The following is an 11785-nucleotide window of genomic DNA, read 5'->3' on the forward strand; positions in this document are numbered from 1 at the left end:
GATGGTATGGTAGAAATTCACTGCTCAGTTCTTCAAATTGTGTTTTTTTTCCTGTCAGTGATCTGTTTCAAATCAGAACAACCGCTCACATTTCAAGAAAGGAACGTACAGGTGTGACTCTGGATTGGAAGTTCACTTCTGTTCTCCCAGGTGTTCTGTCAGAGGAAACGGATACAGGAGATGTAATGCGAACAGGACGTTCGGATGTGATGACAGGATAGTTTTGATAGTGATAGCAGCGTGGTACTGTAGATTAGAGCTGAGCACGCCAACAGAGGATGAGAAGTGCGTGTGTGTGTGTGTGTGTGTGTGCATGGGGGGGGGGGATAACAGCTGAGTCGTATTCCAGTCATTTTTAAATCTTTCCTTCCTCCTTCTCCCTCCTCCTCCTCCTGTCACAGTATCGCCCCAGCAGACACCTACGGGGGAGGTAGAGAAGCTGAGACTGCTGGGAAATCCGCTTGCGGTTTTTTGAAAAGCTTTAAGAGATCAATGGTCCTCAATCAGGTGGTCACGACTCACGACCCAAAAAGCGGGCCGGGGAAAAGTTCTGACTCGGTCACGGACAAAGAACAATTCAACATAGAAACCTTGTCTTATTTCATGTCCTGTGTCCTTTCTCCATAATTGCGTTGGAGGGCAAAAGCGTTTTTTTTAGAATCACTTCCTGTAAAATGTGGATTATGTGTTCTGAGAATGTGCTCCCAGCTAAGAACAAAGAGAGAGCACGACCTGCGTCTAGAACTGAAGAACTGCGGCTTATTTGTCCTCATGATGTCCTTGTCTTGGTCCAACTGGCTGTCAGAACTGGGAATCTTAAGTTATGCAACCAGAGTAACCTGAAGGACATTGTTGTCCCTGGTAACACATACAGCATGTTTTAGCTTAACTTGTGTCTCTACATATTATCTGTTGAGCTAGCTAGTTAATTGAGCTCAAGTGCTGTTTAATTAAGCTTCAGTATGGGTCCCCAAGACCAGAGTTGAGAACCACGTGAGAGATAAATAGAGTTTAGTTTTATGTTGGTTACAATATATTTATAGACGTTTGTCTGCAGTCCCAGGGCAAGGAGTCATAAGATAAACTTTGATGGTTCCTTAACCCATTAAACCGGGAAAGCTTGTGTCATTTTAGATGACTTTGGCTATTCAAAAATAGCAAATCTACAAGTTCATAGCACGGCACGACGCTCTACGAACTTGTAGATCTGCAATTCTTAAAAAATCGTGAAAATCTGTGCAAAAATATATATTTTTAAAGAGAACATTTTTAACTCAAATCTTTGATTCTGGGGGTCCCTGGATACAAAATATTTTGTCATGAAAAAGTTTGAGAACCACTGATATAGTAACAAGGATTTAGAAGACATTTTTTAGAATCGACCTCAGGTCTTAATGGGTTTTGGGGACCACACACTGTACACATATCTTAATGTCTTGACCCAAACACATTTTCCACATCGTAGCATAAACGTGGCAAAATTATTTGTGGTAGTGTCTTACAGTGTGAGAGTTGCACTGTGCGATTCAATGTATTGTAATGATGGTATAAGACAGCTAAACTTGTGCAGTATTAGTATTAGTTTGTGATATTCTTGTAATAAAGTGTGGATATAACAATACAAGTAAAAATGAAGATTATAAAATAGTAAAAGTAGTAGAGATACTGGAATAGGTAACCACCTCGGAGATTAGCAGCAGATGTAGTATGTAGACATCTCAGCGGCGTGTTGTGACTGGGGGCCGTAAATTCAGTTACGTTGGCTAGAGCTGATGTGGAGAAGGAGGTATTGTTTTGTGCTATTATTGCATGCTTCAGTGAAGTACTACTGATTTTTGGCTCCATCCCCAAGGTGAATGTTAGAAACATTTGAACTTGCCATTCTTTTTACCGTTGCGGAATGTGCAAGTAATTGTCTAGTAGTTACGTGGTACAGAAACATTAGTTATTTTTCTTAATTTGTCTGTATAGCACAAGAGAAAGAGCATATTGATAAGTGAAGGCTGTCTATGAGTGACAATTATTTAGAGTAGCTGATTCGATGTATTGCCTGCTTTTAAACATAAATCAGGCTTATGTCAGCCAGGCACACAGGCCCTTAACCCATTCAATCCGGGAACTGCATCTGTGACATTTTACACAAAGTTTGTGAACCACTGATGTAGCAACATATATTTTTTAAATGAAACGGTTAGGATTTAGAAGACATTTGTAGAATCAGCCTCAGGTCTTAAAGGGTTAATGAGAGCCAGAGTTGGATTCTTGCAGGGGCCTGTCAGGCTCAGGGCCCAGGGGCCTATAAGGCCTAAAGATTAGGCAGATCGAGACCCACTGTTCCAGAGTCTGACCAAAAAGGGCCCACTAAGGTCTCAATCGAGTCGGTCAGAAGGGTCCTGTGGGATTTGTTTTGCCCAGGCGCCCAATAGTCTCAATTGCCTCTGCTCACAAAAGGGTAAATATGTATTATTATTTTTTTGCTTTATTTTTTTAATGTGGACACACCACAGTCATGTAGTCATGTCGACTACAGAGACAACACGAAATGCAACATCGGGACAAAACGAAACAGAGACAAGAACAATATAAGACAAAAAGGCACAAGATCAGTAAAAAAAAAGAAAAAAAAAGAACCTGATACAGAGGCACACAAAAAACTAAACCATGTTCAAGTTCATATTCTTTACCACTCTTTTTCTCCAACTAAAGGCTAAATATTTCGTATGTTTTGCTGTCATTTCTGGATGCCCAAGGAGCCTGGACCCTGGGGGGGGGGGGGGCTTGACAGACTGGGGCTCGGGTTCCGGCCCTGATCAGAGCCGTTCAATGAACTGTACTAATCTAGTAATGTACTTGTGTAAACACCAGTATGATGTGGAGTCAAATGTACAGTCAAATAATCCATCTCTCTCTCTGTGGGAACCTTGTGAACGTCAGATGTGTGTCTGTTGGTATATTTGAACAAATTATCTTCAGTATGTAGCTAATGCTTGGCAGTCCATTCTCTTTATACAAATATACATCTGCTGAGGATCTTTATACTGTGGTACAGCAGGATGACAGTCTGAAGTGGAGGAAGAGGAGATTGTCGTCCGGTTAAGAGCTGACATTGTGTTCTTCATGAAGTCCATCTGGTTACCAAATGAGTACCTCCAAGTTATGTCAAGAAGAGTGCAATTTGAGTGCACTTTTACAATAGCAGACACACATGTTTATATTATGTGCACGCGCTATTGTATTGCTACGTTTGTGAGGCCGCACAGGGCGGTTTTGGGCGGATATTTCCGAGTTTTTGGTGGTTATTTGCGGTTATTTCTTTTTATAACTCTTACTAAACGTGATTCTGTTCACAAAAAAAAGGGGCTCCCCCAAGCGCGGGGCCCTGTGCGGCCGCACAGTGTTGTGTCTCATGGGACGTGTTCAAATAAGGTCCTTTTCTATGGTAAAGACCCCAGCATCACATTTCAGCGCTCTCGGCATCCAGGTGTTTTTGGGCGGACCAACCTTGGATGCCTCAAGTAAAAAATAGTTCAATGTTTGTGTAGAGGAGTGCCACTCATCAATGTCACTTTGTTGATACGTTTGAACGTTGCACGCAAAAAAATAAAGCGCTTTCTGTGGAAACGTTCGTACCAGGGGGTCCCCAGCAAAATTTGGCTGTTCAAAAATCTAAAGATTATACAAGCTCACGAGCTTGTACATCTGCTATTTCTGAATATTTCTTAACAAATCTTGAAAGAATTAGAAAATGTTGCATACATTTAAATTATTTAACACAAATCTTCTCTTCTGGGGGTCCCTGGCACAAAATATTCTCAGATCAGGGTCCTCGTCCAAATATATATCACTTTGGGGGTCCTTGGCCCAGGGCGCTGAACAACAAGAACGCTACAACGTAGTGCTGGGCACTGGGAAGAGGTAGCTCCTGCATGTCTTTACCATAGAAATGCATGGCAGAAAGGCACTGGCATCTAAAAGAAATGCTTTCTGTGGGCACCGACCCTTAGGGTTTATTTAAAAAAATGTCCACGGATTCAGAAGCCTGCAGATCCTCCAGCAGGCTGTTCCAAAGGTTGGGACCATAATAGCTAAAAGATGCGTCTCCGTGACTTTTTGTTCTATCCCTTGGAACAGTTAAGAGACCAGTGTCAGGGCTCTGCCGGACACATACCAAAAAAAATGAAAAAAGAGGAAGGTATTTGGTCTTCACAGGAATACACATAAGGATAGAAAACGTGGCCCTCATGAGAGAGGAAATATAAGAACACCCACACAGCTAAGCCTTAACCTAACATACCCTCAAAAATACCCTCCACAGTGCAAACAATATATAGAAGTAAATAGCAGTACAGTACAAATTGCATGCATGCATGCTCGCTCGCACACACACACACACACACACACACACACGTTCAGACAGAGATTTAGAGAGAAATGTAACATCTGGTGAAGGTCTTCATTATAAAGCCTGGCTTACAGGTTACATAAAGGCAATAAGGATAAGGATAATTCCTTTTAACAGGTCGTTCATGAAAGTCCTTGCGGTCTTCTTTCCAATGAGAACCTGTGAGCAATTAGGGGTTAAGAGTCTTGCTCAGGGACATGTGTGTCCGGCAATAACACAGTGTCATTCATCCATTAGACTTCTTCAAGTCAAAACTCAACAGTTTCATCCAATCACAGCCAGACATGTCTTTTTTTCTCTCTCTCTGAATATTGTAGGTAGCTGTCATTCTAGTATTGATGTTGAATTTTTATTTCCTATGTACTTCCACCTGTCATCGAATACAGATTCGCATTAGGCCACAGGACTAGGCTCCCTGGACTAGCTCGTCCGGTGATGATGACCACTTTTTTCTTTTTCTTTTTCTTGTTATTTCTTCTGTGCCTTTGACAGTGGAGAGAGACAGGAACACGGAGAGAAAGTAGGGGAGTGACATGAATTGCCAGGAATTGAACCGGGGACTTGCTGTCAGGCATTAGAGCTGCGTGGCACTTGCCCTAGCCTTGATGACCTTGCAGGATTATGCAAAGGCTAAAATGTAACTTAGTTGTTGGCCTGGCATGCTATAGTGTGTATAGTTTCAGTAGGCTGATGATAGGTTATTGGTTTACGTATGTATTAGTTATTATTAGATTATTGGTTTACTTATGTAGTACTTTATTATTTTTATGCATTTGATGTATTATGTGTATCATGATGTATTATCTTGTGTCCTTGCTTACTGTAAATCGCTCTGGATTAAGAGCGTCTGCTAAATGCCTAAACTGTAAACTGTGGTACGCGCCCTAACCAGTCGGCTAGCTGGTCGTCGGCGATGACCACTTGATGGCCCCTCATATTATGTTCAACGCTTAAGTTTAGAGCATAATTTATGTGACCTTGTTGACATCTAAAATCTAATATTCACTTCCCCTCTTAGCTTTTCCCTTAAAGGTGGGTCTACACTTTAAAGTTGAATGAGTCCTCAGCTAAAGGAACACTGGAATGCTAGCTAGCAGAAGATAGAGTAGTATTTTACATCCTAAATGTAGAGACGCACACACGCTTCAGCCAGCTTCTTCAGAATCCCAGTGCCCTCAGTAATGGACAAATACAGTACATCAATAACATTCTGAGTAGAAGGAGAAAGAAAGATGCATGTTAGATTTGAGGACCAGTGGTGCTACTTACTGTATGTAAAAATAATTATCCAAGATTTTTTGTTCAATGATCTCAAGCAGCACAGTTTGATGAAATCAAACGGATTGCATTTCCCCTGATGACAACTCATAACTCAAAAACTTCTGCAGCTTAGTTTATTCATTAAATAATCTAAAAGAAGATCTGTGTTGTTATTGACAAGAATGCAAATACATGAACATATTTAAGTACATGTATATGTCAAAAGGGTCAAATTAAAAAATCTTGAGAACTTATTTCTTGAGAATTTATTATTGTGGTCCTTTGAGTGCAAATGTATGGGAACTGAGGGCCATGTGTTTGACGGTAGACATAGACATACAGAAACATAAATAAATACATTCGTACAATTTCAACTTACTTTAGACAACTAAAATTGTAAAACAGCAACCACAACATGTCTACTGTAAATGGAAACTGTTTCAACTCAACTATAAATATAACTATGACAATAATGATGTGAGCATCCACATTGATGAACGATAATAACATGCTGTAAGCATATTGAACAAATCGTTCATTAAATCGCTTTGAAAGTGATCTCAACAATATTGTTCACCACGGTTCATCATTATATTTGTGCTTTGGACTCCGCCACCCACTTGAGTTCGAACGATTTTTTGTATACGTCATTTTGTATTTGTACAAGTAAATGTCATATTCTGTCATGACCAGATACTCAGCCCTTGGACATCGGCCGTATTCCTCAGTTTTTGGACATTTACTTATGGTTTAGGTGTTCTAATCATGCCTCGTTGATTGTTTACTTAGTTTCTGTAGTTCAGTATGTTCTGTATTGGTCTTCTACTTCTAGTTGATCCCCTGGTGTTTCATGTGTATCTAATATAGAGTAATGTTCCTGTACTTCCTGTCTTGTTGCCCTTGTTGTTATCTGTCTTGTCTCGCCCGCCTTGTGATTATTAGTTATTGTCTCCAACCTCTTGTTTAGTTTTAGCCTATCCCTGTGTTGATTGTACTTTGACTTCACCTTTGTCTAGTTCAGGGGTCTTCAACATTTTCAGACCAAGGACCCCCTAGCTGAGAGAGAGATGAAGCAGGGACGGCCTCTATATTGTATAAAATTGTTTCAGATAAAACTTTTTTTCTTTTTTTACTTGATCTGCTCTTTTTTCCCTCTACAACTCCTCTTTGTGAGCTTGTAGATCTGCTATTTTTGGCTAAAGTTCTCCTAAGAATAAGGATACTATAGGGTTCAAGTCTAGTGGTTAATGTAAAAACTCTGAGGACCCCCTAGGGGTCCCAGGCCCCCTGTTGAAGACCCCTGGTCTAGTTAGTTCCCTGTGTATATAGGCCTGTTTGTTTCTTTGAGTTCTTGTCAGTCTGTCAAATTATTATCTGTTAGGGAACCCTTTGGTTTGGTTTAATATAGAGAAGACTGTTTGAGTTGAACTGATCAGCCTGTCGTCTGCTTTTGGATCATGTAACTCATCCGTTTGTGACATATTCATAATTATTATAGTTCTCGGTGTGGACAGCCCTTTAGTCTTCTTCATACAGAGCTAGTTAGTTCTGGGTCATTCCTTCGCAATTTGTCAATGTATCATGTCTCTTTGACACACCGGCTGTTATTTCGGGCTCTAACCTTTGACATATCCGTTACGGGACTGCTGCTTGTAGCAGCTCTACCCTGACATTAAGGGTGTGTGTGTGTGTGTGTGTGTGTGTGTGTGTGTGTGTGTGTGTGTGTGTGTGTGTGTGTGTGTGTGTGTGTGTGTGTGTGTGTGTGTGTGTGTGTGTGTGTGTGTGTGTGTGTGTGTGTGTGGTGTGTGTGTGTGTGCGTGTGTGTGTGTTGTAAATGTTGAGAGCACATTGTTCCAACCTTAACACGAAATACATCAGTCCAGTCAGGGAAATATCTAGACACCATACCACTGTAAAAGAGAAAACTAGCAGTATTCTAGAGTTGAGGACCAGTGATGCTAGTTATGTTACAAGTAAGACGCGCGAACGCGGTAAGCGAACGCAAAAAAAGAAAAAAAAGAATGAAAAAAAATATTTAAAAAAAAGTAACCAATAAAAACATTTTTTTTTTTTTTTTTTAAATCTGCGTTAAAAGGAGCATCTTAGAAAAATACAAATTCCCAAAAAAAAAACTTGGAATGTTTTTGAACAATTCAACAAAGTGTTTGAAGTGCCTGTTTCACCCACTTCCGGGGGGCGGAGCCAAAATCCGAGCCCGATGTATTTGTTCGTAGACCCCCACTTAGGGGGGGTAGAAAAAGTTTGGGAGCGATTCGGGCACTTTTCATTTAACATGGGGTTTCAATGGGGAGTTTTTAGGAGCCTTCTCCGGGGCGTGGCTTCCGGGGGAAGGGGCGGGCTTAAACGCAACCTTGACAGGTGTGTTCAGTTTTCAAAGACCTTTCATTTGATGTATGGTACGTCTAAATTGGACATTTACTTATCTCAGAGGAGCTGCACACAGGCAGTGCACACAGGCAGTGCACACAGAGACACAACCCAAGCAGGGTTACATAGTAAGCTCCACTTGGTCGGAGGCGCGGCTTCGCCGCGCCTCCTCCCGCGTTCGCAAAAATAATTATCCATGACGTTTTTGTTAAATGATCTCAAGTGGCACCGTTTGATGAGATCATCAGACTGCATTTCCCCTGATCTTGACAGCTCATAGCTCAAAAGACAAATAAATAATAATAAATCCATTTTGGGGAAACGTCTGCTTCGGAATAAATCCGTCCCCGAATGGTTCATTTGAGTGGACTCCATCTTTAAGTCTCTATGGGAGATATCTGAACTTTTGCTTGGAAAAGCTACATATATCATGCCAGGGGGAGATCACATCGCAGCACATTAGATCTGTTTTGAAGCTAGTAGCAAACCTCTTGAAGGTCCAACCAATTGTCTTATGATCACTCTCCAATCCAATTAACGTAAGCCACAGTCTCCCTGCTACATTCCTGATCAAAATGCAGCAGGCCGTGACTTTTATTCAAGCCAAGCCAAAAAAAAACAGTCCAACAGAAACAGAAAAGAGAATTTTTACCCTTTATTCGACAAATATGATTTGAGTTAAAATACACAAGATTTGAGGTGCACCTTAGTGGCTCTTGCACACAGAGCGCATGTTGCATCATTGGGCATACAGTAGATCTAGTTGCAAGGTCCTGTATTACAGTGGATCTCAAAGTGGGGTCCGGGGTCCCCCTGGGGCCCCCCAGCAAAATACATCATACTAATTTTAACAACTTTATCCACATTTTAGACTTTGGCTATTAAAGAATAAATTCTAGCTGAGCTAGGCAAACATTCGGCAAACATTTTCGATCTATCTATTTTCGGCGAAGAGATTTGGTGTATAGGGAAAAACGGAGGGGGACCCTGGTCCCCCTCCTGGAATATACAGGATTTCAGCGGTTAAGCGCCTTGATGTGAGGAGCCCTGACCACCAAAGGGTTAAAAAAGCATGCATTTCTTAGTTTCTGTGTGGTGATATCAGAGCAGTCACAAATGATAATGATCATACTGGATCTCAGTAGTTCCTCTGGGGAACAGGAAATCCAGAGAGCTCTCAGACCGCTCAGCTAGATAGAATATTAGATGCTGCTGATATTACAATATGCCTGGCGACAGCACTGTTATGACTGCAGCTTCCATCAGATGCAGAAGCATTTTACTGGTCTTGAAAAGGCTAAGCCACAGTACTTGACACGTGAGACAGTATGGCCATTGTCAATAATAAATATGAGTTTCCAGATTTTTGTGAAACACAGCCAATTTACCTCGTATGAAACGTGCCACAGTAAATTAATACAATGGTCTTGAATTGACTTGAGAAAGTGATTTAATAATGGCAAATATGTTAATGGCGTAGTGGCTCAACGCCTCCAACATTCCCTTAACTGACCTGGGACCAAATCCTGCCAGTTCTTCCCATGTCTTATTGTGTCCCAAACAAAGACCAAAGTCTCTATTAAAATGTCAACCAAGGACATTCATCAATACACAGGATGTACTGTAATGCAACTCTCTCCTTTGCGCTTGGATTTTGAAAAGGTTGAGACGTGTTTGTGTGTGTGTGCGTGTGTGTGTGCGTGTGTGTGTGTGTGTGTGTGTGTGCGTGTGTGTGTGTGTGTGTGTGTTACTAAGCAGACACCTGCTCTAAAAGGTAACCACCAGGCAATATATCGATGTTTGCTGTACGCATTAACAACAGAGGTTGTAACACTATCAGCATCAGTAGCAGTTACACGATAAGATATGAGGTTAATGTCTTCCCGTTTCTGTGGAACCGTGCTGTCAACAACATTGTCCAGATGTCATGTGATCTGCTCGCTTCTCTCTCCAAAGCCTTCAAAGGCCGCATTCACTCCCTGCTGTTTCTGTGGCTCTGCCACAGGGACTTACCAGGGTGAATTCCAGTGAGCGTGCTGTTCTACCTGCAGACAGTAAGAGCTTGCATTCCTCCGTGCACTGTAACTGTACTCTGTTCTGCCTCTGAACCAAGCCACGTTGCCAGCAGTGATGGAAGAAGTATTCAGATTCTTTGCTTGAGTAAGTGTAGAAATACCATAGCCACTTTAACCCCTATTTTCAATCATTTTCAGAAATTTCCCCTATAAAAGAACATACTGTAGCCGATCGTGAGCTTGTGGATCTGCTATGAAAATATTTTTAAAATATGTGATTGTCAAAACAGCTATAGATCTGCTGGTTTTTTTTAACCAAATTTAAGCTAAATGTTCGTCTACTCTCGCCAGTTTCTCGCATATTATGACATGCCCAGACTAGGGACTCTAGGATACGTACATTACTTGTACTAATTGTACCTAGTTACTTTCCATCACTGGTCTGTGTAATCTGATACTGAAGCAGGGGGATGAAGCTGTGATGAAAGCGGGGTAACGTGAGGATGCTATAGGGTGAATGAAGTCACTGTGAAAACACGTTTACCTTTCAAAGTCATATGAAAGACTACAGTAGATCATGAAATCCCTGCTGGGGCCTGAATCACGTGGCGTTTGAACCTCATCCGGTGTGTATGTCGTGTGTCATTTTGTTGAGTTTTGCATGATGTTGTTGCTGGATAAAACATATTTTTCATAGTTATCTTCACCAGGCTGATAGGCCAAGAGGCGGAGATTATGTTTTTGCCCCAGTCCGTGCGCATGTGTCCGTCTTTATAAAGCTAATCTTGGACACCGCTGGACAGATCGCCGTCAGAATTGCATGCACACTCCCAGTGGGCCGAGGACGAACCTTCACCAAACAAATTCAAATCGGCCACGTTTTGGCTTATAACTCTTGAACCGTATATAGGTCATACAATCCAAATGTTTTCTCACTGGATTAATTGGATCATGACGCAACTCCATATACCCAATGTACTTGTTTGTACTCATTGTCAGAATACCAGGTGTGGTACCCACCACCACCATAGTACTTAGAAGCTAGTCTATGACATCAGTACTATGATTTCATATTCATGACTTCAGGGACCTCCATATGCCCATATATGGGAATATCAGTTGAATCGGTGGTTCTGGACAACTGCCAACCCAACTGACTTCGCATGAAGACATTACACTCTCTATGCACGGCAAGTTTTATTTTGTATTTTTAAATGACAAAGTTGACATTTTTATATTTACAACAAAAAGATGTCGGGTTTTGTAATTTTATACATTGAAAAAATCTAAAGTTTAATTGTGCTTTAATGTCTTTCATGTGTGTGCTTACACACAATTGTGGCTCCATGCTCATGTCAATAATCACGATCACAATCTCCCACTAGGCTGTCCGTAATATAGTTGACGTGCAACAGGTCCTGGTAGTACTGCTTCTCCACTGCCGTGTTGACCGTCCACGCTACCAAAGCTACCTCCCTCTGGGCCCAGTATTGGACATAGTCCGGTGAGACAAAGTCCTTATGCACCAAGATGACAGAGACTCCACACAACTTCCACAGCAGGTGATGGTGCGCCCAGTCAAGCACCACATCCATTAGGGTTGCCCAGTGGTGTTCCCATAGTGACGAGAAGCGTGGCCTGCCATCTCCGAACTGACTCCACGGCCTGTGGGTCAGCGCTGTGACCACGTCCGGGTCAGCCTGCCTCATCCTGTAGATTA

General features: G+C 41.7%; 1 protein-coding gene across 1 annotated transcript in view; it reads right to left on the reverse strand.

Annotated features, from left to right (window-relative positions):
• Positions 1-11420: 11420 nt before the first annotated feature.
• The window catches only part of LOC308074604 (glycerophosphodiester phosphodiesterase 1-like), a gene marked incomplete at both ends in the record, with an annotated part of 996 nt that continues 631 nt past the window's right edge, over positions 11421-11785 (reverse strand). Inside the window, one exon of the mRNA XM_080414110.1 lies at positions 11421-11785. This exon is cut by the window's right edge and continues 631 nt beyond it. Coding sequence (XP_080270236.1) covers positions 11421-11785 — 365 coding nt within the window.

Source organism: Gymnoscopelus braueri (genome assembly GCF_963280865.1).
Source record: "Gymnoscopelus braueri genome assembly, chromosome: 19".
Classification (NCBI taxonomy): domain Eukaryota; kingdom Metazoa; phylum Chordata; class Actinopteri; order Myctophiformes; family Myctophidae; genus Gymnoscopelus; species Gymnoscopelus braueri.